The sequence below is a fragment of the Megascapheus bottae genome, chromosome 1 (genome assembly GCF_031878675.1).
Source record: "Megascapheus bottae isolate mThoBot1 chromosome 1, mThoBot2.hap1, whole genome shotgun sequence".
Taxonomy (NCBI): domain Eukaryota; kingdom Metazoa; phylum Chordata; class Mammalia; order Rodentia; family Geomyidae; genus Megascapheus; species Megascapheus bottae.
The window spans coordinates 78,547,013-78,572,464 of NC_143509.1; the positions used below are offsets into that span (position 1 = coordinate 78,547,013).

At 34.0% G+C, this 25,452-nt stretch overlaps 1 protein-coding gene and 1 long non-coding RNA gene across 3 annotated transcripts in view; both read right to left on the reverse strand.

Annotated features, from left to right (window-relative positions):
* Window positions 1-328: 328 nt before the first annotated feature.
* Csnk2a2ip (casein kinase 2 subunit alpha' interacting protein) lies at window positions 329-2,684 on the reverse strand. The gene has a single exon (XM_090347731.1). The coding sequence runs from the start codon at window positions 2,505-2,507 to the stop codon at window positions 345-347; it is 2,163 nt and encodes a 720-aa protein (XP_090203857.1). The 5' UTR covers window positions 2,508-2,684; the 3' UTR covers window positions 329-344.
* Window positions 2,685-2,708: 24 nt separating this feature from the next.
* LOC150069511 (uncharacterized) overlaps window positions 2,709-25,452 on the reverse strand; it is an 85,616-nt gene continuing 62,872 nt past the window's right edge. For both annotated transcript variants that reach the window (XR_016538036.1, XR_016538037.1), the window contains one exon: window positions 2,709-2,783. This is a non-coding gene — a long non-coding RNA (uncharacterized LOC150069511). The remainder of the gene's footprint in view (window positions 2,784-25,452) is intronic.

Consider the following 25,452-nt stretch of genomic DNA (forward strand, 5'->3'; position numbering starts at 1 on the left):
TAAAACCATAATCCTCTTATCTCAGCCTCCTGAGTGATTAGGACTACAAGAGTAAGCCCCCAGTGTAATAAGATAGACTGTTCAGGACCATACAGATATTTCTGATATCTGTCCAAGTACTGAAAAATAATTATAGAGTGGCTACTATATGTAGGCATTCTCTTAAATATATGAAGGATTCACATTTTAACTTTTAAGAGATTATACTTATATTCAACTCACCTATAACACTGAAATAACTGTTCTTAGGTAACAGTATCAGAATATTAATAAATGAGAGGATATCAAACACTAGTCTCAAAAAACTAGGAGGTCATTGCTCTTTTTAAAGACATGATGTTCATTTAATCAGAATTTTTGATTTTGAAACTTTGGAAAAAATTGAACAGTAAGCTTGGTCCCTTTGGCCCTTTCTCTTTGATAGTGAAGAACCTCCTTACAGGCTTCGCCTGGGGAGGCGGTGCTTGGTCTTGTTTCAGCTTTCCCTCAAGTGGTTGGTAATCTTTACTGCATATAAACTCAAGCCAGGAGACCCCCTGAGGCAGCCGATGTTGGTAAGTTAGTACTTTTCTGAATACAGGATTAGAGGGGGCAACTGGGGGACAGGTTTGTTGAGTAGAAAGGGGTAGGGAGGGTAGAGAAAAACAGGAAGAGGAGGAGGAGGAAGAGGAAGAGGTAGAAGAAACTGACAAGGAGGAAAAAGAAGAAGAAGGGGATGGGGGCTGTGATGGTGGATGTAAGGCATTACTATTTTTAACATAAAGTAGCCATTCAATAGTCTGGGGCTGTTGTTCACAAACTTTCTTCTCAGGAGAAAGTTTTTTCTGGAAGATACCAGATTCTGATGTGGGGACTACTTGTGGTATTTTCTCCATGACTTCAAAATCATTATCCAGGGCTTCATCCAGCTGACTGTCTTTCATAGGAAATAGGAGAGAAGATGAAATCTCTGGTAGAGAAAGAATAAGAAGTAGTTTTACCACTATTTTCCCTCCAGCAGTAGTCTCAGGTGTCGGTATAACAAACAGGGTTGCGCAGCGAGGATCTTTCCTTCCTATACGATGGTTACACTGGGATCTGATGCAGGAAGCACAAGCTAAACAAACTGTATAAGCTGATGAAAGGCGCGGACCAGGACGGGGATTTGGCCTTCCTCTCATCCTTCGAAATAGAATCTGCCTACAGATATCTCTCTGGATTCTGGTCTTGGAGAGAGAATTGACAATTTTATTTACAACGTCATCGGGCAGAGTTCCACCTTTCACAACGCAGGGATATAAATAACTGAAGGTCCAAGGAAATTCTTTATTTAATTTTGTCTTTGACCTAAAATTAAAGCTGCTTTTACTCTGGAGTCTGGAACCCAAGGTAGAAGCAGTGCTCCTGATGCAGTGTTTGAGGCTTGATAATGATTGGCCCGAAGTATTTAGTTTGGGACGTAATGTCCACACTGGCATAGGCCTGCATTTGTCATTTGGTGAAGTGGTATTCAGCTTGGAGTGATAAGTTGGTGAGTTGAGGGTCTGGAAGTTACCATCAAGCTTGATGGTTTGAGACTTTGGCTCAAACAGTGGAAAACTCGGGGACTGATGAATAGAATGTGATTTCTTAAATGTTACATGAGACTGTGGTAAACCCGTAACATGAGTGTTGGGGCTCAATGCAGGTGATTTCTGAAGTCTGGGTTCAGGTAATGGGGAGTGCATTGTCGTGTAATTAAACTCCAGAGAAGGTGATGTCTGAATGCATTTGTTTACTTGTAATTTTTTATTGAGTAATGGTGACTGCAAAGATCTTTGATTTCGCTCCAATAGAGATTTCCAAAGGCAATCCAATGAGGTTGTTTTGGGAGATTTCAGAAGTGTTGGGGATCTACAGGCTTTTGGGCTGAGTCTCAAAGAGGGCGATGTCCAGATAATGTTTAGGGAAGTCTTTTCTTCATGTTGGAGGGGGGATAGTGATGAACTTGAGATTTTTTCACTGGACTTCGAGAAAGGTGATACCCAGATGTCTGGAACTGAATTTGAATTCTCAGATTTCAGAAGGAGCAATCTTGAACTCAGGACTCTTTGATTAGGTTCCAGTGATGATGGTGTCTTATTGAAGTTAGATGAGGATGTGGCCGGAGATTTGAAATAAGAAAAAGGTAAGTTCAGAGCTTTCCATGGCGGGCACAGTGAAGGTTTCCAGTGAAGATTCAATGAAGATTTGTCTGAACATTTGGACTGGAATGATTGTGGTTGCATAGTTCTGTTGTAGGCACCATGGGACACTGTTACTTGAGGTGTGAGACAAGGCAGTACTGGGCAGCTTTGGATCTTCTTTTTAGAGTTCACTGGAGGTGCTAGACCGCTATTGCTTTGGGATTGTACCTTTGCTATAGGTTGGTTATTGTGCTGATTTAAGTTTCCATCTGCATTTTCAAGTGTTAATGAATTCTTTGTGGTCACTTGTTCAGAGCTGTCTAAAAGCACAAAGTGTTTATCACGATAGGTCAATGACTCCATCTTATACTGTGGTAAAGAGCTTACAAAAGTAATTGGTTTATAGGGATGTTAGAGCCTTTTAAGCCCAATTCCATGAATAACAAACACTTGAATAAATATTATTGGTAGTTCCCAGATTCTTTCTTGTAACTTCTTTGTTGGTCCCTGATATTATAGGATATCTCAAAATGAATCTATAGATGAGACTGTCAAAAAAAAAAAAAGACCATATGAAATTGCCCTCTGTCTTCCCTTTAATTTCCAGGTTTTTTTTCCTTCCTCTTGTGAGAATAATGCCTGTTAAAAAAATAGTAAAAAGTGTTCAGAAGAGTTCCTCATAGGCACAGTAATTTATCTTAAGAAATAGGTTGAGAATAGATGCTTTATGCCAAATCCCAGCCACTATGTGTATCTGACAATGTGTACACTCGTTTTCTCAAGCCCTTGCTAATCTGTAATTTATTGAGCTGCAATCTAAGTAAGAAAATGCATATAAAGCATCCAACAATGCCCAGGGTATAAGAAGTTCTCAATAAAATAGAGTAGCTATCATTGGACATTATTAACTTTCTTATCTCATAAAATGTTTAGTTATATTTAGATTCAATAACTCATGGTTATCATCTTTTAGAATACTTCCAACAGTCTATGCATATAGCATTTTCAGCCTTGTTCTCATTTTGCTGTCACTACAGCTTTGAAATCTTCTTTCCAATCTAGATAATAACTGCAGAGATGATAACTGCAGAGATAATTAAATTCTAACACATGAGGTATATTTTTGTTAAGTTCATTTACTCCAATAAGAAATGTAAAAATATATAAGATGGTGGTAATTAGAAGAGACACATGTGAAACCAAATTGTACAGCAAGTAAACATTAAAGGACAATCTGGCACACACTGAAAACATTAAAATAAAATTTTAAAAAATAATGTAGTGTAGAAATGCTGCTATCAGCTTGGCAGGAATAAAGGAACTGAAATCAAATGGAACAACTATATAAGATTTAAAAGGAAGGGAGGAAGGAAGGGAGGGAGGAAAGAAGGAAGGAAGGAAGGAAGGAAAGAAGGAAAGTAGAAAGAAGGAAGGAAGGAAGGAAGGAAGGAAGGAAGGAAGGAAGGAAGGAAGGAAGGAAGGACCCAATCCAAATTCATCCCCAAAAAAACAAAACCTGAAAATTAGCTTTCCATTTTCCATTTTCAGAGTTAGCCCAAAATGACACTGTTAAAAAAATGTTTATAACTACGTATTACAGATAATAATGAAAACACAGTAAAAAATTTCAATGATGCTATAGCTATAAAAGAAAATGAATATTATTATAAAATAATTGTCTCATTCTTTGTGCTTGTCTTAAAATTGATTTGATTTAAATTTTCCATTTCTTGCTATCTATGATATCAAATGAACTTTCACAGAGAAAGATAAATATAGAAAAACTTTCAACTGTTTGTCTGAAAATTTTAGCTGTAACTCAGGTGTTAAAATGTAACAGGGTAATTCAAAATTAGGGAATAAACAATATTACTGAGCAGGAATCCTTAAAATAAAACTCTTTATTCAAGGGTATAATGAAAGAAAGATTGAATAATCAAGTGGATCTTATTCAACCAAAGAAATGATTTATTGTGAAGATTTATAATTTGCTATGTTGATAGTTCATAGGTAAATCTTAATGGTTTAAAATGAAATGAAATTTTCAGTCCTCATAAACCTCAGTAGAACAATGGAATTCAGAAAGAATGGCATCACCCTATTGGTAAGGAAATGGGAAGACTTGGAAAAAATCATGTTAGGTGAAGTAAGCCAGACCTAAAGGATTATAGGCTCAATGGTTTCCCTCATTTGTAATAATTAGTACACATCTAGGATTCTACTAGCAGAGGATGAAATAGCTCAAAAGCTATGAAGAGGATGAAATAGCTCAAAAGCTATGAAGAGGATGAAATAGCTCAAAAACTATGAACATTTGGCTATATAGTTTATCTATGTGATTGTTGTTCTTTTTTTGGTGGGTGGGGGATGGGGCTTGAACTCAGCCTGGGCCCCATCCCTGAGCTCTTCAGCTCAAGGCTACCTCCTAACCCTTGAGTCAAGCCCCACTTCCCGTTTTCTGGAGGTTAATTGGCGATAAGAGTCTTAAGTCCTTGACCTGAAGTTTGGTCTAATTGTAGAGTGTGTTTGTCTAGCATGCAGGAAGACGTGGGCTTGATTCCTTGGTACCACATGCATAGAAAATATAAGCTGGAAGTGGTGCTGAGCCTCAAGTGGTAGAGCTTTAGCCCTGAGAAAGTCCAAGGATAGTGCTCAGGCCCTGATCTCAAGCCCAGGACCGGCAACAACAAAAAAAAAAGTAATGTTGTTTTCTTCCAGGATATAGAAACAAAAGCCATATAATGAGTGATTGTTGTCCTAAATGTTATCATCTCTTTGGTTCTCCCTTGGTTATCTCATATTGTTACAGTATTTCACCTTGTTATCTGATATATTGTATATATGCTTATATGGTTATTTGAAATAGGATAGGGAAAGGGGGAAAACAAGATGAGGGGCGGGGTGAGGGGATGGAAATGGGGACCAAGATATGAGAAAGGGTATCAATGTTTGTGAAGTAATTCACCTTCTTTCTGGTGAATATAATAATGTAACTCTTCTATTAATTACAATAAAATATATGGGGGAAAAAAAAAGAGTCTCAGGTCCTTTTGTGCCGGGGCTGGCTTTGAATCTTGATCCTCAGATCTCAGCCTCCTGAGTAGCTAGGATTACAGGCGTGAGCCACCATGCTTGGCAATTGTTGTTCTTAATAATTTGTTTCTTTTCTCTTTTTTCCCCCTCATGGTTTATCTCATGTTGTTACTTTATCTGTTTCTGGTACCTGGTATATTGTAAATATGGTTATTTATTCATTTATTTGAAATAGGGAAGGGAAGGGGAAAATCAAGATGATTGGGTGGGGCGAGGGGGAGGAAAAGGGGGACAAAAACATGAGGAGTATCAGTGTTGGAGAAGTAATGCACTCACTATCTGAGGAATGTAATTGTTACCCTCTATACATTTGCCTGAGACTCTTATCTCCAATTAACCTCTAGAAAATGGGAAGTGGGGTTTGGTTCAAGGGTAGGATGGTAGCCTAGCTGAAGAACTCAGGGACAAGGCCCAGGCCGAGTTCAAGCTCCATGACCCTCTCCCTCCCCCCACAAAAACCCACAGAAAATATAATTAACGTAATAGAATTCAGAAATTGAGGTTGTCATTGATTAGGAAGTCAGTGTATGTGGGCCAACCATTTTCCTCAATAACACATTTAATAGAATTCGTGATAAGAGGAGATACTTTAGATGCACTATGTATAATTAGTACTTCATCGTAAGTATATGCACTCAGTTACAAATATATGTATATATTTGAATGTATGGGAGAAGTTTTAGTAATCAAGAAAAGAATGTAAAAATTTCCCATGTCTATTTCATTTACAACTTTGTTTCCTTACACACACACACACACACACATACACACATACACAATCAAATACTTGCTATTTCATTCTGCTTTCTTTTCAAAAAATGTATTTTTATTATTTAAGCAGTTATATAAAGGTGTTACCATGCAACAGATCAGCTTATAAGTACAACATCATCCTTTTCCTCATTCCCTCCCAACCCTCCCAACCCATTCCCCTCCCCTCAATTTCTTAGTTTCATAGGATATACATTGAATATTTTGACTGTTCTCCCCACTCTCTTTCCTCCCTTCATTCCTCTACCTTACTCTCATTCACCTTCAGTGTACACCTTCCAGTACCAAATACCTGGCATTCATTTTATTGGACTGTGAGTTTGTTTTTATAAGAAATTATGCTTTGGATACATGCTTGCAAGTCCCACACTTCAGTCTGTACTTTAATGTTCTCTTGCATACAACTTTATCTGTTTACTTGTACTTGTGTTTCATTTAGTATAAACATAATCATAATGAATAGGAAACATAGTAGTCAAAAGAGTTAGACATTGATAGGCAGAAAAGGTCAATAGAATAATATAGAAAGCTGAAAAATAGGCAGATATGTATAGACATGAAAGATTGATATAAGCCTTTGGACTTAAGATTTGAGATACCCTTCTGAAGCCAATAAATCAATCAGTGAATAAGTTGTTTTATAATATATTTATAATAAATGACTGCAGCAAACTTTGTTTTAGAATATGGTATACTATATTGTGTTGTCAAATTTGCATAATCTTTCTTAGTAACTAAGTCACCATTTAGAAGTACACTGAACAATCCAAACATCTTAGCAAAAAAGTGAAATTATCATGGATAATGCTGCAACAAGACTTCAGGGGACAGAGGAAGGGAAAGGGGGACAAAAACATGAGAAGAGGTATTAAGGTTTAAGAAGTATGTGCCCATTACCTAACTGTAATCCTTTATATATTATGCTGACAATAAAATACAATTTAAAAATGATAGAACTTTTTTTTAAAAAAACAAGTGTCTTCCTGGAAATGACCGGTATATTTAAAACAGCAGTGACAATAATTTAAATGACATAGGATAGAAGACACAGATCTTGAGGAAGCAGCTGTGAAAACACAGGGAAGAACCTCATGGAAAACCATGACACATTAAGGGACCTGTTGATTATATTGCATATCTAATTCAAGATACTTTGCTTATATAAAAGCCAGGAACATAGCCTCTAAAGTATAATTTGCTGAGTTGCATACTGCTTTCATTTTGTTCGATTGATGTTTTCCACTCAACAGCTGTCTGAATTGAGAATGATTCAATTTCAGCAATGAGGATATCCTTACAAATTTGTTAAACTAGTTAATGTGTCTACAAAACATTTCATATAAGTGTATTTGGTAATGGCCAAATGTTAGTCATTTAAAGATAAGAATGAAATAATATATTTTAAAATATACTTGGAAAACAGCTAGACATCTTAGTTCCCTTTTCCAAATGTAAGTAATTAGTTTTCCAGTTATCATAGCAAATCAAAATATTATCATAATGACAAGTCACATATTTCAGTTCTCTGAAATTATCAAGTACAAGAAATATATACTTTTTAAAATATATACTTCTTAAATATATACTTTTTAAGTATAAACTTTTTAAATATATACTTTTTAATATACTTTTTAAATTATTGAAAAATATAATATTTTTACAGTCAACTGATATGAATGGCTTTACCTAAATGCTTATTAATTTAAATCAGTTTTTGAAAGTGTTGTATTTATTCTGCCAGGTGCAAGTGATTCATCGCTCCAATCTTAGCTACCCAAAGAGGATGAGATATGAGAACTGCAGTTCAAATATACCCAGGACAGAAAAGTCTATAAGATGCTTACTTCTAATTAAGCACCCAAAAAGCTAGAAGCTAAGCTGTGGCTCAAGCGGTAGAACACTAACCTGGAACAATAAAATCTCTTAGAGACAACACCCAGGCTCTGAGTTCATCAAGCTCAAGACTGCCACACACACAAAATTAAAAAGTGTTTCATTTAATGATGAGGGTATTTTTTTTGTATCTATTGTAAATTATTTCTAGGCTATTGCATTATTCCTTATTTAATATTTCTTTGAGTAATCTCGGAAAAACAAATTTTGAAGAATCAAATTACTATGAATTAATCAATGCTTAGTTTTTTTTTTACTTATTTCATAGCACCATTATTACTAAAGATGTAGCCTCCACATGTTGCCCAAGCTTGCCCAAATTCTTAAATTATCCAGATTCTTCCCTGGAAACTTTGGTTATAGAAGTGTGCAACAATGACTAGAAAATACCTTCTGTTTCTGACAGTAAAACCTGAAAATAACATGAAAAATTCTGATGTTTTCTTTTTTAAATATTGTTTGTAATATTAGAAAAATGTATTCTGTTGTTCACTTATTAAAAGACTTAGTAAAAGCACGAAAACATGAAAAAGAGATGGGAGCTGGTGGCTAACACCTGTGATCCTAGCTACTCAAGAGGCTGAGATATGAGCATTGTGTTTCAAAGCCAGCTTAGAAAGGGAAGTCCATGAAACTTTTATCTCCAGTTAGACACCAGAATACTGGAAGTGGTGTTGTGACTCGATGTGGTAGAGTGCTAGCTTTGAGTAAAAGAGCTCAGAGACAGTGCCCTGGCACTCAGTCCAAGCCTCAAGAATGATAAAAAAAAAAAAAAAAAAAAAAAAAAAAACCTGAAAAAGAAAACTCAGTTTGAAACTTTGATATGAATATCCTAAGTCAGGATGATTCCATCACCCTTTCTGTACTTTCTAGTCCTCTCTTTCGCAGATGTTTTTGTTCACAGAAAAGAGGGCAATGAGAATTGAAGCCTGAGCAAAATGATAAAACATCCCACAATTACACAACCTGTTTATATGTTAATTTTGCTTCTCCACAACAGTCCATGTCAATAGATACTGAATTAATTTCACTCTTGTAAGGATTGAAGATCTAGCCCTGCCTCCAATTCATATCCACTGTTTGATGTCATGAATTTCCTCTCAAAGGTGTGTAAGGAGAATTTTTTCAATTATAATTTTATTTTCTTTAAATAGATGTACACAAATTATCACTTGATGAATCCGTTCATAAGTATCATGCAACTTCATCTGTCACCTCCAATCTACCCAAATCTCCTCCATCTCCTTCCCCCTCAATCTTTTTAATTTCATAGAAGTATTGAATATTATGACATCATTACCCTCCCTGTTTCCTTTCCCGCTCTCCCCATGACCTTCCCCACTTTTCAAATAGCAGTTTTGTTTCACTGAATTAGTTCTCTGTGTGTGTGTGTGTGTGTGTGTGTGTGTGTGTGTGTGTGTGTGTGTGTTTAAGGAATTACACCATTTGAATTCCCATTTTTTTTTAGTTTTTCCTTCTGGATAAAAAGGCCATTCCATTTCTGTTTCTCTGTCTTTAAAGAATAAATAGGCTTCATCAGAATCATCTGCACTACCCTGACTGCTGCCAGCATCTGTTTCCAGTCATCTAGGCATACCTTTGAAGACTTTCCCTTCATCTTTCTGAACTTTTCTCTTTGACCCACATCTCTGAACCTCTTTTCTCAATTTGCACTCCATTTTCTTAACTCCATCTCTTAAACCCTTCTATTTAAAATCCAGCTATATGTTTTCATATACTTCTTTGCTTCAAGTACTATCAAAATTGCTGTATCAACAATTTTAAGTATTTGAGGTAAAATCCAGATGTTTACATTGAACATCAGTGCCAAACACCAGACATTTAATACAAACAATATGTTTACAAACCCTCTGCAACTGTCCAGAATAGTTTTTAACTCATATAACTAACCAGAGTATTGAGTGTGAAAAAGAAAAGAAAAAGCATTAAGTTATTTCATGTTAAAACCATACTTCTATATTTTGTCAACTTTTTCACCTGAAAGTACCTCAAATGTGGAATTCACATTTTAGTATTTCCTTAAAAGTAAATCTACTTTTAATTCTACTTTTAAATCACTGAAATGGTCAGTAAAATATGAAATGTATGAAAATTAACATTACAAAAACTATTAAATTAGATTATTGATGATTGATTGTATACAGTTTTACTTGTAATAACATAAGACTTCATAAAAATAACAGGGATGAAATTATGCAACAGTTCTTAAATGATAATCATATTCCCAATGTAGTATTTAAAAAGTTCAGGTCAAGATGATTAAAACTACATCCCAGATGAATATTTTATAGCTCTTGACTATGAACAAATTATTTAAATTCTGTAACTAGTTTCCTCATCTGCAAAAATAAATAAAATGGTACTATATATCTAATACTTGGGTGCAAGAAATGTGAAAACCTAAAGACCATGGTATAGTGATCAATAATTGTTATGCTTATTATCATAAAATTACGATTGCCTCATTACCTAGAAATAAACTCAATAAACTTTACTTTGACTAGGTAATTTTCCTAAGAATAGAATTGAGAAGATTTTCCTTAGGGTGTACATCTAGAAATATTAACAAACATGAATATTCAGTACAAAACAAAAGTGAATATGTATTTGTGTTTGTGTTTATGTGTTTGGGTTACCTCACATTATGTGTGTTGTATCAGCATGTGTTCATGTATGTTCATATATGCATGTCTGTGTGTTGGGGTAGTTTTATAGTATATATTAAAGTTTTTTCTATTTGCGTATCAGGTATTCACCTTTGTGTGAAGCTATTTAATTTTTATATTATATTCAATAATTATGTCACTTTCAACCTGACTCCTCCAAAATCATTTAAAAGAAATTTTCTTAGTCAAGCGTATTCATATATACCTGTAATACCAGCTCTCAAGAAAGGGAAGCAGATTTTCAGTTCTAGGTACAGAGCCATCCAGGGCTACTTAGTAAGTTCAAAACCAACCTGGAATTTACATGAGATTCTACTGTAAAAATTAATAGGAAGAAGATTTCCAAGCTTTGCTTTATTTCCCTTTTTACTTAGTAAAATACCCACAAGATATTTTAGCAAGAGTGGAATAAAGTTTGGTTGGAAAAGATTTCTCTGAAACATAGACATGCCTGTAATCCTAGCTACTCAGGAGGCTGAAATCCGAGGATCAAGGTTCAAAGGCAGCCCAGGCAAAATAGGATCTAAGACTCTTATCGTCAGTTAACTTCTAGAAAACAGGAAGTGGGGCTTGGCTCAAGGGTAGGGCAGCAGCCTTGAGCTGAGCCTTGAGTTCAGGAACAATGCTTTAGCCCAGGGGTAGGGCAGTAGCCTTGAGCTGAAGAACTTAAGAACAACACCCAGGACAAGTTCAAGATCCATGTCCCCCCCCCCCACACACACACAAAAATAGACATATACTAGTTTCATATTATGATTTCTGATCTTGAAGCATGAATTATATAAAACTATAATATTCACATACAGATTGGACAATAACGTAAAGTCTATGTACTGATAATTGGTTCAGAATTAATTATGAATAAGAAATATGTCATTTTTGCATTGAAATCAAAACTTTTATCTAGATATAGCCATGATAGTTTTACAATAATTCTATGGCAAGTCTACATAACTAAAGAAGAAAATATGTATTCTCTTCTTAAAGATTTTAATTCAAATTTATTGCAAAATGTATGTATTGGACAATATATAAGATGACTGAGACTGAAAAATCTGATAAGGAAACCACTCCACATTTAAGGGTTTAAACCTGAATATAATCAATCATGAAAATTATATAAGATTTTTATTGCTTTTGCCTGGTATAACAGCTAAATGAAGAAATAATATCAGTTAATGTAGGAGTATAAAGTACATATTTCATTAATCCCATGTTTTTTTTTTCTTTTCTTCCCACAGTAATAAAATTCCAGAAGCTGTATGACTTGAATAGAAATGAAAAGCAGTCAAGATTTGGACACATTTGTCTATCCTGGACTTGAAGAATAAACTTCAATCATTTTCTTGGCAGGAACTTAAACCTTATGCAGGTATATATGTCTTTATAATGAAAAGCAAGTTTACACCTTTCTGATGTCATATGATCAGCTAATAGAAGTTCCTCAGGCAATACATAGACAAATTAGCCATTTATTAAACTGTATTGTTCTTTTAATTCTCCTTTAAATTCTTGGAATGGGTTTTTAAATTAACTATCCTAAGTCTTTTCCTGCACCTGTAAAAAAATTTTTAAAAAAAGTCAAATATGCAATTAAGGATCATTTCCTCTTCTTTGAAATTCAAATAGTGGTATTAAAATAGAGTGTAGACTTTTTCAGTCTTCATCTGGGTCAGGCTTTTTCCTAGCATTTAGGAGAAAGGAGCAAGATGAATGTGTAAAATGCTACGCTAAGATGCTAAGATAATTTCTAGACCACTTCAGAAATGCAGGCCATTTTGAGACGTAAGAATTTGTCAACAGAACACACACCTCTAATATCATCTTAAGGCAGAAAAAAAAATAACTAGGCATTGCTGGTTCAACATCTGTAATCCTAGCTACTCAAGATGCTGAAATCTGTGGAACATGGTTCAAATCCAGCCCAGACAAGAAAGCCCAGGAGACTCTTATCTCCAATTAACAAAAAAGCTAAAAGTAGAGCTGTGGTTCAAGTGATAGAACACTTGTCTTGAGCAAAAGACCTCCTGGACAGAGCTCAGGCCCTGAATTCAAGCCCCATGAGAGACAAAAACAACAACAACAAAAAAAACCCACTAGTTTACATATGAAAAAAATCAAAATAACAATCAACCTTAATATGTGGTTTGGTGAAATGCATTAAGGGAACTATTTTGAATATTTTAATATTCAAAAGTTTACTTTTCTCCAATAAGTTTTAAAAAATTTAAAGCAGTTTATGTTTTCCTCAGTAGTCCTTTATCTGATTGTCACATGAATTTCCATTCACATTCTTTGGAGAAGTCATTCCAGACAACTCCAAAACCTTTCCCACACACAATGGCTCTCTGAAGCTTCAAGAATACTTTCAGTATTTGTATTACTCTATCATAGGTTGTTTGTATTGCTATCTACTCAATTTTTATTATATTTCAGCAATTTTAGTTAGTCTGAAAAGGATTTTTTATTTAATTGCTAATTTTACTTTTCTAAATTTTATTTTCTAGAAGGGGTTTTTGTTACCAACTGTTACCTATATTCATAATACTCATAAATTCAAAATGTAAAGTGCATAAGTACATGATACAAGTAACAGAAAAACTAGCAAAAGAAATTTACAAAATTGTCTTCTTTTTTAGAACATTTATTATTTTAGTAGTCAAAAATCTCAAATATTTAGTTCCAATAGCCATTTATAGATTAATAAACTGTAACCCTCAAAAGATTAAGTGACTTTCCTAAAATCATACAGTTCATGGGATCAGGTTTTCCTGAGATTATCTGGGTGTAATTATAGTAACTCTGTTTCCTTTATCAACCCTCTCAGTTGGGAGATTAAATCGTTAGGTGACACCAGTTAATGTGATTGTCCAGTCTAATCAGTGTAATGTCTTTACTTTAGAATATTTTCTTCCACTTCCTCAAAAATCCAATTTAATTTTCTTTTTAAAAAAGGATGCAGAGTAAGCCCTCTATACATTATTCCCCCTCCCCAAAAAAACCAGGATGCAGAATGCTAGCCACTATGCAATCTATGCAATTAGTGAAGAAGTGTACACTTCTTTGACTTTTTCTAGTAAATGAACTAAAATAGAACCTATAAAACTTTAATCCCTAAATATCTCCATTATAGAGTTCTCAATAAATTATGAATGAAATTAATAAATTAAGAATGAAATTATCACAGGACACACATGCACACACACACACACACGACATAATTTTGACACATGTATATTCAACTTATTAACAAGTTTCCAACCACATTATTCAAGCAGTTCAAGTCTCAACATTGCAGAGCTGGGAAATAATAGAAATGGGGCTTCCAAGATAGACCTGGGGGAGTCTTGAAACAAGATAGTAGATTATGAAGATTTCTTGAGCAAGATGCCATATTTGGCAGAAGGCTTTAAGGACAGACATAGTTTCCAAAGCAGAATGCTAAAGAGAGAATCAGGGCACAAGACAAAAATAAGCATGAAATGGACTGTGAAGCACTTGAGGTTGAAGTGTTTAGAAAGTCTATGGGTAAAGAGAAAGACTTTAAGGATAACATGAAATGGAATGTATAGTTGATCATTTCATGTAATCCAAGGGCTCATGGAAAATCTTGCAAAGGTGTCTGAAAAATTGACAATCTATTTTTCTCTGATCATACAATAGCAATTTATAAACTTAATGTAGAAATAAGTTTGAGAAGTTAGTGTACACCTCCAGGAAGCCCGAGGCCTGTGGCAGAAGCCTATAAACCTCTCTCTGAGATGTAGAGGATAACAGACTGAGATCTGAGGATAACAGTTCAAAGTTATTGGCAATTCCTTCCTACAGCTAATTAAAGGCAATACAAATAATCAAAAGAACAACAAAAATATCAAAATTTAAATGCCATTAAAATACAATTGCAGAAGCAAATACTGAGAATTGTAGTAGGAATAAAAATACAGATATACTAAATGTGAGACATGCAAAAGTAGAATATAAACTATCACTGCTAAAGAAATGCCATTTTAACACTGTAGTAAGCTCAACAAATAATCAGGGTTTTTCTAATGGTAATCAAACTTCACTTTTTTAAATGCCAAAATTCTATTGGAACCAGTATTTTTGACATTTGGAAATGATTTTGACTTGGAAAAGAATTATTAAATTGACATTTTTTTCCTAAGGAATGAGATGAGATCAAAGGTATTTAAGGATGGTTTTATAATAACACTGTGAGTTCCCTTTAGTCTAGGATCATGAAGGTATTTTCCAATGTTCAAATTCCTGCTGAGATTCTGTCAAACTGAAAATATGCAAAGTTCCATTTGTAACAAGGAGACTATGTCATGAATCCTGAAACATCTGTCACTAATGAGTAGAACTACTAAAGGACTTTGAGTGTGTTCTCAGTTAATAGGCCTCTAATGAACTCTTAGGTATTTTGAAGCAGATTGAAATTTTAGACGATATACAAATAAATGTACAATGACACCACCATCACTATTCTAGTTGGACACCAGTACAAAAATAGAAAATGAATTATGATACTAAAAAGATACTAAAATGTTGCTCTAATGAATCGTTCAATTATTGTTACGTACAGTGGCTCTGTAATCCTAGCTATACAGCAGGAAAAGTTCTAGAGGATCAAAATTGAGGCCAGCCAGACAAAATATATTCAAGATCCCAGTGCAACCAATAAAGGCTAAGTTTGTGGTACATACTTGTCAGCCCAGGTAGTAGGAAAGCATAAATAGTAGAATCATGGTGCAGACCTGCATGAGCATAAATATGAGAACTTATTTTTAATTTTTTAAAATTGAGGTAGCTCAAGGGATAGAATGCCTGTCTAGCAATTCTCAAGCCTAGTATCAACAACAAATGAAAAAAAACAAAAAAAGAAAAAAAAAAGAGAGTGCCTATGTTGAATTAACCAAATTTCAAATAAATAGAACCGTAATTTCAAGCATATTGGATTTTACTCTAACCTAGAGTAACTTTTTTCTATTTTTTTTTTTTTTACTGTGAGTGCTAGGAATTTGACCAGAAGGCAATAATATTATCCATACTTTTCCATTTACAATCCTGGAAGTTCACATATGTACAACTACAAATAGTTTGCTCCAGATTTTAAAATACTGACAATTTTATGAAGTTTTACAGTTTTCACTTAAAACAATGATATGAATACAATATTTCAAGTTTTGGGGGTTCTTTCTTGTTGTTGCAAAGCAACAGGTACCCAATCCAGAAAATTGATTGCCCTAGCAAAATTCCATGTCTTATCAGGACCAGATGAGGCAATCCCTTCTTCCTAAATATTCCCTTTTCCTTCACTACAGACACAGCCCATGTACCCCAGACAGTCAAACATTGTTTTAATTATTTTAATTATGAACTCATGTCATATTTCTTTTCTTTTAAAAGTTTATACATTTTTGCATTTTATAATTAGATTTAGATTTTGTTTGAATTTCCTGAAAAGATTATATGTAATAGAAAAGCCATCTTGTTAGCATGATATAAGTCAACCATCAGTTCGGCTGTGAAATGTGGCCAGAAGTGCATTTTAGAGGGAAAAATCACATATTTCTTTTCGATAATACTATTTTTCTAACTTCTGAAAGTATCTGGATAGCAAATCACTTGCCTTATTTGAAAGTTTCCTTAATGATCTTAATTTTAAAAGTTTATTTATTCCCAGATTTTCAATCAGTACAGCATTACAGATTAACCTTTCATTCTTTTCAGTATGTTATCACTAAAAATTCACAAAATATTTTGACATTTAGAATGCATATTGCACAGAGTGTTTATGAACTTTCAATATAATACGTTCCTTCTTCCTAATTTAGGTAAGTTATTCATGTTGTAGTAAATATTATTTTCTCCTTTCTCTTCCAAACTTCTTTCCTCTTTTTATTCTTCTAGTTTCCTTGATCTTTACTCTTTCCTTTTCTATACATCATACACACTAAAACTTATCTCAGACAATCTTCCATTAATTATAAGTTTCAAAGTGTTCTAGTGACTGAAACTGCATTTTATAAGAACCAGATCCGACTTTACCATTTGGTTAAGAGAACACTCACATTAAATTACTACAAATCCTCATCACGTAAAACTCATTCTGTTTAAGTTTAAACTTGAGCTCTGTTCATTTTCATACTAAATGTGCCATGGGAATATTCAGTTTAGGATAGTTTTTTTTAAGCTTCAAGTAATGTAAAATCCAAGTTGTCTGATGAACAAATGAGGAGACCCCTTCATTTAACACTATACCCCACACCCACAGGGACCATGAATTTCACAGAGAAGATTAACTTCTGAATCCACTTTTCTGTAATCCCCTGTATTATAGTTTCTGCTTTCTTCTCTCATTTGGCTATATCTTCATTTTAGGTAGACTGTAGTCCTAGAATTCCCTATAGAAACGCAAGGAAACATTTGAAAGACACTGAAATAGGCTGGTGTACTCTTCTGTCTCTTAAGAAGGATTACATTATCCTCAAAAGTGCCAGCTTACTGGCAAGAATTCAGTCACTTGACTACTCTGTTAACTTACCTGTTCTATCACGTTCCCAGATTCTGTGAAAAGGCCTAATATTGCCAAAGTTCAGTTTTTAGATTCAACGTCTAGTCCTCAGAAAGGATGGGAAAAACAAATATCCTGAGGCTCCATGTTAGATAAAGAAGAGATGAATACTTCAACATTCTTGGATTACTAAAAAGTACTTTAGGAAGTGGGATGGAATGAAGACTGTAGGCATGCAGACCATGCTTCTCATTACACTTTCTCACATGAACTCTCCAGTTTTCACCCAACGTTAGCATCCATTTTGTAAGTCCACAGCTGGGGTAAACTAAGGGGCAAGCTGAGCTGGGAGTTTGGCCTAATGGTTGAGTACTTGCCTAGCAGGAAGATCCAGGTTCGATTCCTCGGTACCACATACATCAAAAAAGCTAGAAGTGGTGCTGCGGTTCTAGTGGTAGAGTGCTGGCTTTAAGAAAGCCTGAGGACAGTGCTCAGGCCCTGAGTTCAAGCTCCAAAACAAAACCCTAAGGAGACATAAAGTCTGTCTTAGGAATTGAATTTTTTATAGAAGGCTTGTGGAATTGAACTTTGGTAGCTATGTTCACTTTAATTTGATCATTTTTAATAGAGAAACCCATAGACACATTAGCATACCTTAGTCTCCCTAAATCCATGAGCAAACATTTCATAGTAAAAGTGACTACCACTTAGTGTCATACTATATGGCCTGCTTATTTGGTTATTTCAAATAGGATAGGGAAGGGGGAAAAATGAGGAGCGGGGATAGGAGGAGGGAAATGGGGACCAAGACATGACAAAGAGTATCAATGTATGTGAACTAATGCACTTTCTATCTGGTGAATATAATGTAACCCTTCTATTAATTACAATAAAAATATATGGAAAGAAAAGTGACTACCACACATCTGAGTCTTTAAACATCTGAACCCTGTTAAACAGAAGTGAATGGATACTTCCCCTGACTTTCTTAAAAGAACTTTAAGAGTAGCCTTTAGCCTTACCACCTTGTATTCTGGTTTGCCTTATGGCTGGATTTTTCATAGCAATCTTATTTTTTTCCTAGCAGAAGAATGATTAACAGAATTTTGCTGAACAAGTACTCAGTTGTAAGCAGTTGCAACTGGAAACAATGCTTGAAAATAGCCATCGACATTCACACTACAAAAATAGGAGTCATCAATTTTTACACTATCCTCCATCCAATCTCCTTCACATGACCAACCCTACATTTTAGATTTGTTATTTGGAACACATAATTTTTATCCTGGCTGAAACATTTTGGCTTGAAATAACAGAAAATCTTGGCTCAACATTCCTCAAAATAAGAATATATTAATCTATTTAACATGGCAGGATGTTTAAACTCTAGGCATGAACAAATGACCATCCATGAACACATGCTAAGATTTGGCATTATAGTTATACAAGGGAGCTGCTCTGAGAAACAACAACTCATGGAGATGAAAAAAACAAAAGCAATAAGATGCAAGGATGGAGGTGACAGCTGGCCCTGTCCAGGCCTAGCAGCCATAGTGCAAACTGTGCTACTCTGTTTTGAGCAACAGGAAAGCACAGTGTCCTGAGGAGAGCTGTTATGTGATAGTTTCACTGGGATGCTAGTTACTAGTATTTCTGATTGTTTTTAAATTCTTTTCTGCTGTTTGACCAGCAATCAATACATTCTTTTCCTGTTCAAATCAGTGTGTTCCGCTTGTTCGCAAACAAAAGCCTAAATACTAGAGTAAGATTAGAAAAATTAGAAGTTAAACTAAGAAAAAGTGAAAGAAACAATCATTCAGATATGGGCAGAAAAACTTATACATGCTACAAAGCAAGGCAAAAGTAATGTGAGGAAACAAGAAAAGTGGCCTCTTAAAAATCAAAACTAACACAAGTTAATGACATTTTAAATACTAAATCACCTTAGACGGTTCCAATATTGTATTGAACACTAATTAGGAATTGTATTATACAGTAAAAAAATCTAGAAAAAATGATTTTGAGTTCTTTATTCAAATTTTATTTACTTACTCCATTTTGTTGTGTTTTGGATTAGCCTTATTTATAATACAAAGGGGCTCCATAACAAGAGCTTGGTGAATTCATCTTTTCTATTTATTCCCATTCTTTGTGATTTTGAATGTGGTCAACATAAAGAACTGATAAACGTTTGAAGATACAGATGAGGGCTTCCTGCTTTGAACCTAATACAATGTATGGTAGAATCAAAATGGCACATGACATAGTATAAACACAAAACAATTTTTGTGATAATCAAAAATTGACAATAGGGCCTGGAGCGTGGCCTAGTGATAGCTTGCTTGCCTGGCATGCACAAAGCCCTGGGTTTGATTCCCTGGAACCACATACACAAAAAAGCCAGAAGTTACACTGTGACTCAAGCAGCTTTGTGCAAAAGGTGTCCAAGGCCAGTGCTCAGGCCTTGAGTACAAGCCCCAGAACTGGCAGAAAAAAAAAGACAATAAAAGACTTAGCAATTTAATATCTATACTTGTTTATACATCAAAATTTGTAAATCAAGGGGCCGGGAGTTTGGCCTAGTGGTTAAAGTGCTTGCCTAGCATGCATGAAGACCCAGGTTCGATTCCTCGGTACCACATACATAGAAAAAAAGTCAGAAGTGGTGCTGAGGCTCAAGTGGTAGAGCTCTAGCCTTGAGAAAGTCCAAGGACAGTGCTCAGGCCCTGAGCTCAAGCCCAGGAGCGGCAAAAAAAAAAAAATTGTAAATCAAAACCATAAATATATATAAATAAACATTAAATACATAATGTGATACATACATAATGTATGATAGACAAAAATGAATACAGATCTTAATGGCAGTCAAAAAGATCCAGTTTTAAAACAAAATTTAGTGATGAGTGAATGATATTACAATGAGGCCAATAAATTTTTTTAAACTCAAAGAATGCCATTTAAACTTAATAACTTTTAAGTAATAGTTTTAATAGTTTAATAGTTTGTGGGTACATAAACTTGTTTTCTAAAAGATATATAATTAAGTATAAATTTTTAGAATGTAATCCACCAAATATACTCAGCCTAAAACTTGTTCTAAGGCTCATTCTGCCTCTAAGATTTTACATTAATCAAAGATATGAGGATAAAAACAAATTTACAATGAACAAAGATGCTTATTATTTATAATATCAAAACTTTATATACAGTTAAAGGTGGAGCTCCATGGTGTGGTATATTTTTAGTATGAGTCTCTATTTGCATACTGTTACATATACATTCATATATATTTATCTGTGTGCTTATAATAATTAGGATAGAACATTAATGATTAATAAATATTAACTGACAAATATAGATATAATTATACTTGAAATATATTTATAATACTAAACAAAAAATATGTGAAACCTAAATCATAATTGAATTTGGGGTAAGATTTATTTTTACTGCATTGTTTTGGGTTTCTTTTTAACATTGAAATAGTTATTTGGCCGGGGAAATTTCTATTCCATTCATCCTATGAATAACTCTTTTATTGTACATACTTAAGTTCTGCAACATGATAGGTAATAGATGGACATTTGGAGTGATAGAGTGATTATTATAGCTACACAAATTAATTTATTTTCTGGCATAGTTATTTTGGGATGTGTGTGTGTATGTTTGTGTGTGTATGTATGTGTGCGTGTGTGCTGATACTGGGGCTTAACTTAAAAACTGAGCTCATTCCAGAAGGAACTGTCTGAGGGATAAAAATAAATAAATAAATAAATAAATAAATAAATAAATAAATAAATAAATAACTGGGACTGGGAGTTTGGCCTGATGGTAGAGTGCTTGCCTAGCATCCACGAAGACCCAGGTTCGATTCCTCAGTACCGCATACATAGAAAAAAGCTGGAAGTGGTGCTGAGGTTCAAATGGTAGAGCTCTAGCCTTGAGAAAGACCAAGGACAGTGCTCAGGCTCTGAGCTCAAGCCCAGGACTGGCAAAAAAAAAAAAAGAAAGAAAGAAAAAAACTGAGTTCCACTTGGATACCAGTTTATCAAAGTATTTAATTAATACTTTAATGAAAACTTTGTTATTATGTAATTATAACAAAATGCATCTTCAAATAGCTTTCAAAAATGTTCTATCTTTGCTACATTCTTTCTTACTATTCAATAATTCTTACATAAAGTCTAAATAGAATTAATGAAGTCAATATTTACTTAGGAACAAAGCTCATTTCAATTTTTTCTTAGAAAATTTGAAGTTTTTCTGAATTCTTGACAGGATGTGGCCACCCTGTCACAGGGCTGCTGTTATGTACATATTTGTTTATTATCAATATGTTACATTGGTTCTTTAGTCATTTCTCTGCCTTAGATTTACTTGTCTAAAACCTTACATTTTTTTCTTACATGTACTCTCCTTGGTTTCATTTTCTTCTTTTGAAATTATTCCTAGCTTATATTAGATAGACATTGTGTCCTACATATTAAATTATAACAGAATTATAAATATAAAATACATTTTACACCTCATACACAAAATATACATATGATTTTATGCTACATTTTTAATATATCTACATTTAGACTGTGATACCTCACATGACATCAGGTGTCACAGTCTTCAAAATGTTTTGGATTTTAGATCATTTTAGATTTCAGATATCCAAAATAATTATGTTCAAGCTGCACATAAACATTTTTTTCATATAGTAAGATGAGCATAGAAGCTTTTCTTAGAAGCTTATCTATGAAAATTATCTACATACATATTTATACTTATATATAACCTCTCTTAGAATAATGAACAATAGGCAAGCATTCTACCGCTAGGCCAAATTCCTGGCCCCAAATAATGAACAATATTTAGAAGATGTACTGAGAAATACAGTCACTTTAGTTGAAAATTCTTTGGAGATTCCCAAATTTTATGCATAATTAGCTTCCTTAAGTGCTACATAATAGAGTACCAGTCGTGATAGTAGTAGTGGTAGTGGTAGCTTTGGGGAGGGGGGAGAATTTTTAACATATTGACAATCATGGCAATATGTCTTGTAAGAACTTGACAGACATGAGTACACAGGCTGAGAACTGCATGTCAATTCAGTGAAAAAGTAGTATTTTAGAGCAAAGCACTTTGCTTGTTTTATGTATCTAGTAAAAGACACTAGCATAAAGACAACTATTTACCCAAACATGAAGAGTATTACATCAGAAAGTTCAAACTGAATATGAGTGTGGAAGGAGAGAGAGACAAATTGAATTTCTCTGCATAACAAATGAGAGAGGATTTAAAAGACATGTCCTGCAGCAAGGCTAAACAAAAGAAACCACCATCAAGATGGTGAGTGTAGCCAGCCATGTGTAGTTAATAAAAAGATTACTCCCAGGTCCAGGAGTTTTGCCTAGTGATAGAGTGCTTGTCTAGCATGCACGAAGACCTGGGTCCGATTTCTCAGTCCCACATACACAGAAAAAAGCCAGAACTGGTGCTGTGGCTCAAGTGGTAGAGCTCTAGCCTTGAGAAAGTCCAAGGACAGTGCTCATGCCCTGAGCTCAAGCCAAGGACCGGCAAAAAAAAAAGATGACTCCCATGTCAACAAGCCGAAAGAATTATTACAGTGGACACTTGCAGTAGGTTATGATTTTAATTTTAATTTTTGTTGTTTTGGTAAACTTGTATAAAATTATTTTTAATTGGTGAAGAACTTAAAGTTTGACAAAAAATTTTAATATATGCAAAGGTTTATAGATGTATCCTGTGAAGTAAACATTTGAAGATTTCAGTAAAGAATAGACATAGAAATAAAAAAGGAATAGATATGGAAATAAAAAATTCAGAAGTGAACAAGACACACAGACCCTTAGGATGTTTATAGGATATATTTATGACAACTTATCTAGAACATAAGTACTGTGGCTGTATTGAAACTGAATTGTGAAATCAACCTCAATTCTAGCATTTAAGAAATATAAAATTCTTCCCAGAATTAATGAAACCTTTATTTCTACAGAAACATAAGAATTCACAGAAATAAATATTCTCTAGTTCTCTAGTTGAGACTGAAGACCCCTCTTCAAGACACAAAAGTGAAATAAATGACATCTATATTGGAATGGAATAAGACTGTCTCTATTCATGAAAAACAATAACACCCTCTAATAAACATTTAACTAGTAGAACTTGTAAATGAGCTTAGCATTTGGACAGGATACAGGACTATTAGGGAAATACCAATTCTTTTCTATTGATCATTAACAAGAAATCAAAAAAATTAAATATATTATCAACAGCATCAAAAATAAAACAGAATTCAATGTAGTATAAAAAAGGTAACACTACCTAAACAAAATATTTTGGAAAAAAAGATCAAAGTAAATTAAGATGCATGGAGAATTTACAGTTTGAAGATGGCTATAACTTACAATGAACCTGTAAACTCCATATATTCCACGTCGAACTCTTCCTATTTTCTGTTGAATAATTACGATTTAAACCGTAGAGCATTTCTCCCATGTGCTTTTTTTCTCCTTGATTCTAATTTTAAAAAATTTTCAAAAGAATGACATCACCCCATTCAAATGGAAATGGAAAGACTTGGAAAAAATCATATTAAGTGAAGGAAGCCAGACCCAAAGGAACATAGGCTCAATGGTTTCCCTCATTTGTAATAATTAGTACATATAGGACTCTCTTAACAGAGGGTTATCATAGCTCAAACCTAGGTACATAAGGTCATAGAGGAAGAGACTAAACAAAATGAACTCTAGGATATAGAAACAAGAGCTTTATCTTGTGTGATTGTTGTTCTCTTCTCTTTTTTGCCCTTAGGGTTAATCTCATATTGTTACTATATCTGGCTTTGTTACCTGGTATATGATATTATGTTTATTTTTTTTTATTTGAAATAGGAAAGGGAAGGGGAAAACACGATGATTGGGAGGTAGGGGGCAAAGGAAATGGGGATGAAAACATGAGAAGGGATATCAGTGTGAGAGAAGTAATGTACCTACTATCTGGTGAATGTAACTGTAACCCCTCTATACATCATCCTGACAATAAAAAAAAAAATTCTCACTGGTGGTGTTTGGACACCTGCCTCTTTTTTGCAGCTTCTCCTGCTTTAGCTTCTGCATCATAGGTCATTTTTCCACTTGACATGTTAACAAAAACCAAAGGTGTGAAATGGCCATAACAAAATTATTTTAACAATGGATTCAAAGACACACACGCACAAAAAAACAAATACCCTATAGTGATCTATACCTATACCATGGCTTAGCATTACTATTCACTCCCAAAGAAATAACAATATCTCAGTATATTAATATACAGCTTCATCTTCAACACTAATCAATCTCAGACTTCATCAGTAAAATGGACTTTATCAGTAAAAATCATGTTTTAAGAATTTAGCCTGAACATGTTTCTCTGCTTCTGCTTTTGTTGCTGGTAGTGGTGCTGGTGGTGATGATGTTTGCTTTTGCTTTTGCTTTGTGTGTTTTTTTCTTCTAGTGGGGGTAGGAGGGACACAAACAAAAAGAGGAAAAGTGAACAAATGCAGTCATGCTATTCAGTAAACACTATTTGGAAAATGAACTTTGTACCTTGTGGATAGGGAGGGGAAAACTGGGGGAAAATAAAAAAGGGATAACATTATCTAAAAAAGCAAAATGTACTCAATTACCTGATTTAATAACAATATTTTTTTTTCAAAACCATGAGTCCTGTTGCTAGGGTCTATTTCATCTACTGCACATTTCGTAAGTCCTTTAGACCTAGCTTCCTGGCTTGACTTCTATGTATATAAGATGAAGAACTAACTTCTTCAAATCTTAATGTTTCATTTATTAGAACTTCTAAAAGGCCAATACAACAGGAGAAAGAAAAACAATATTATCCAGATATATGTTTCTCATGATTCTTAATGAAGGGGATAACTTTTTTTAGTTTGCCAATCATGTTCTTATGCTTATACTTCATGTGACTATTACAGCATTTGCCACGTAGGGAGGAGCAATACAATAGTAAGCTAAGATAATAAGTTTTTATGTGAAGTGACATGCCTTTTTTAAGTGAAAAACAGAGTAGTTTAAATAAGAAATACATAATTTGAAAAATTATAAAATTTTAAAATACCTCCAAGTTGTAGGACTTATTTCTGAAATACAGAATCATAAGTACATGGAACCAAGAACACATGTACCAATGCTTCTCATAATTTATTCAGATAATTTCATGGACTAATTGAAGAAAAAATATTCATTTGAGTTTTTTTCAAATTAATGATGACATTATGTTGTTAGAAAGATTAAGACTTAGTCATATACCTTCCTTTAGTCCAAATCAC

What these genes read in the sequence shown, in the direction of transcription:
- Csnk2a2ip (XM_090347731.1), bottom strand. Translation starts at nt 2,507, where the DNA reads ATGGAGTCATTGACCTATCGTGATAAACACTTTGTGCTTTTAGACAGC.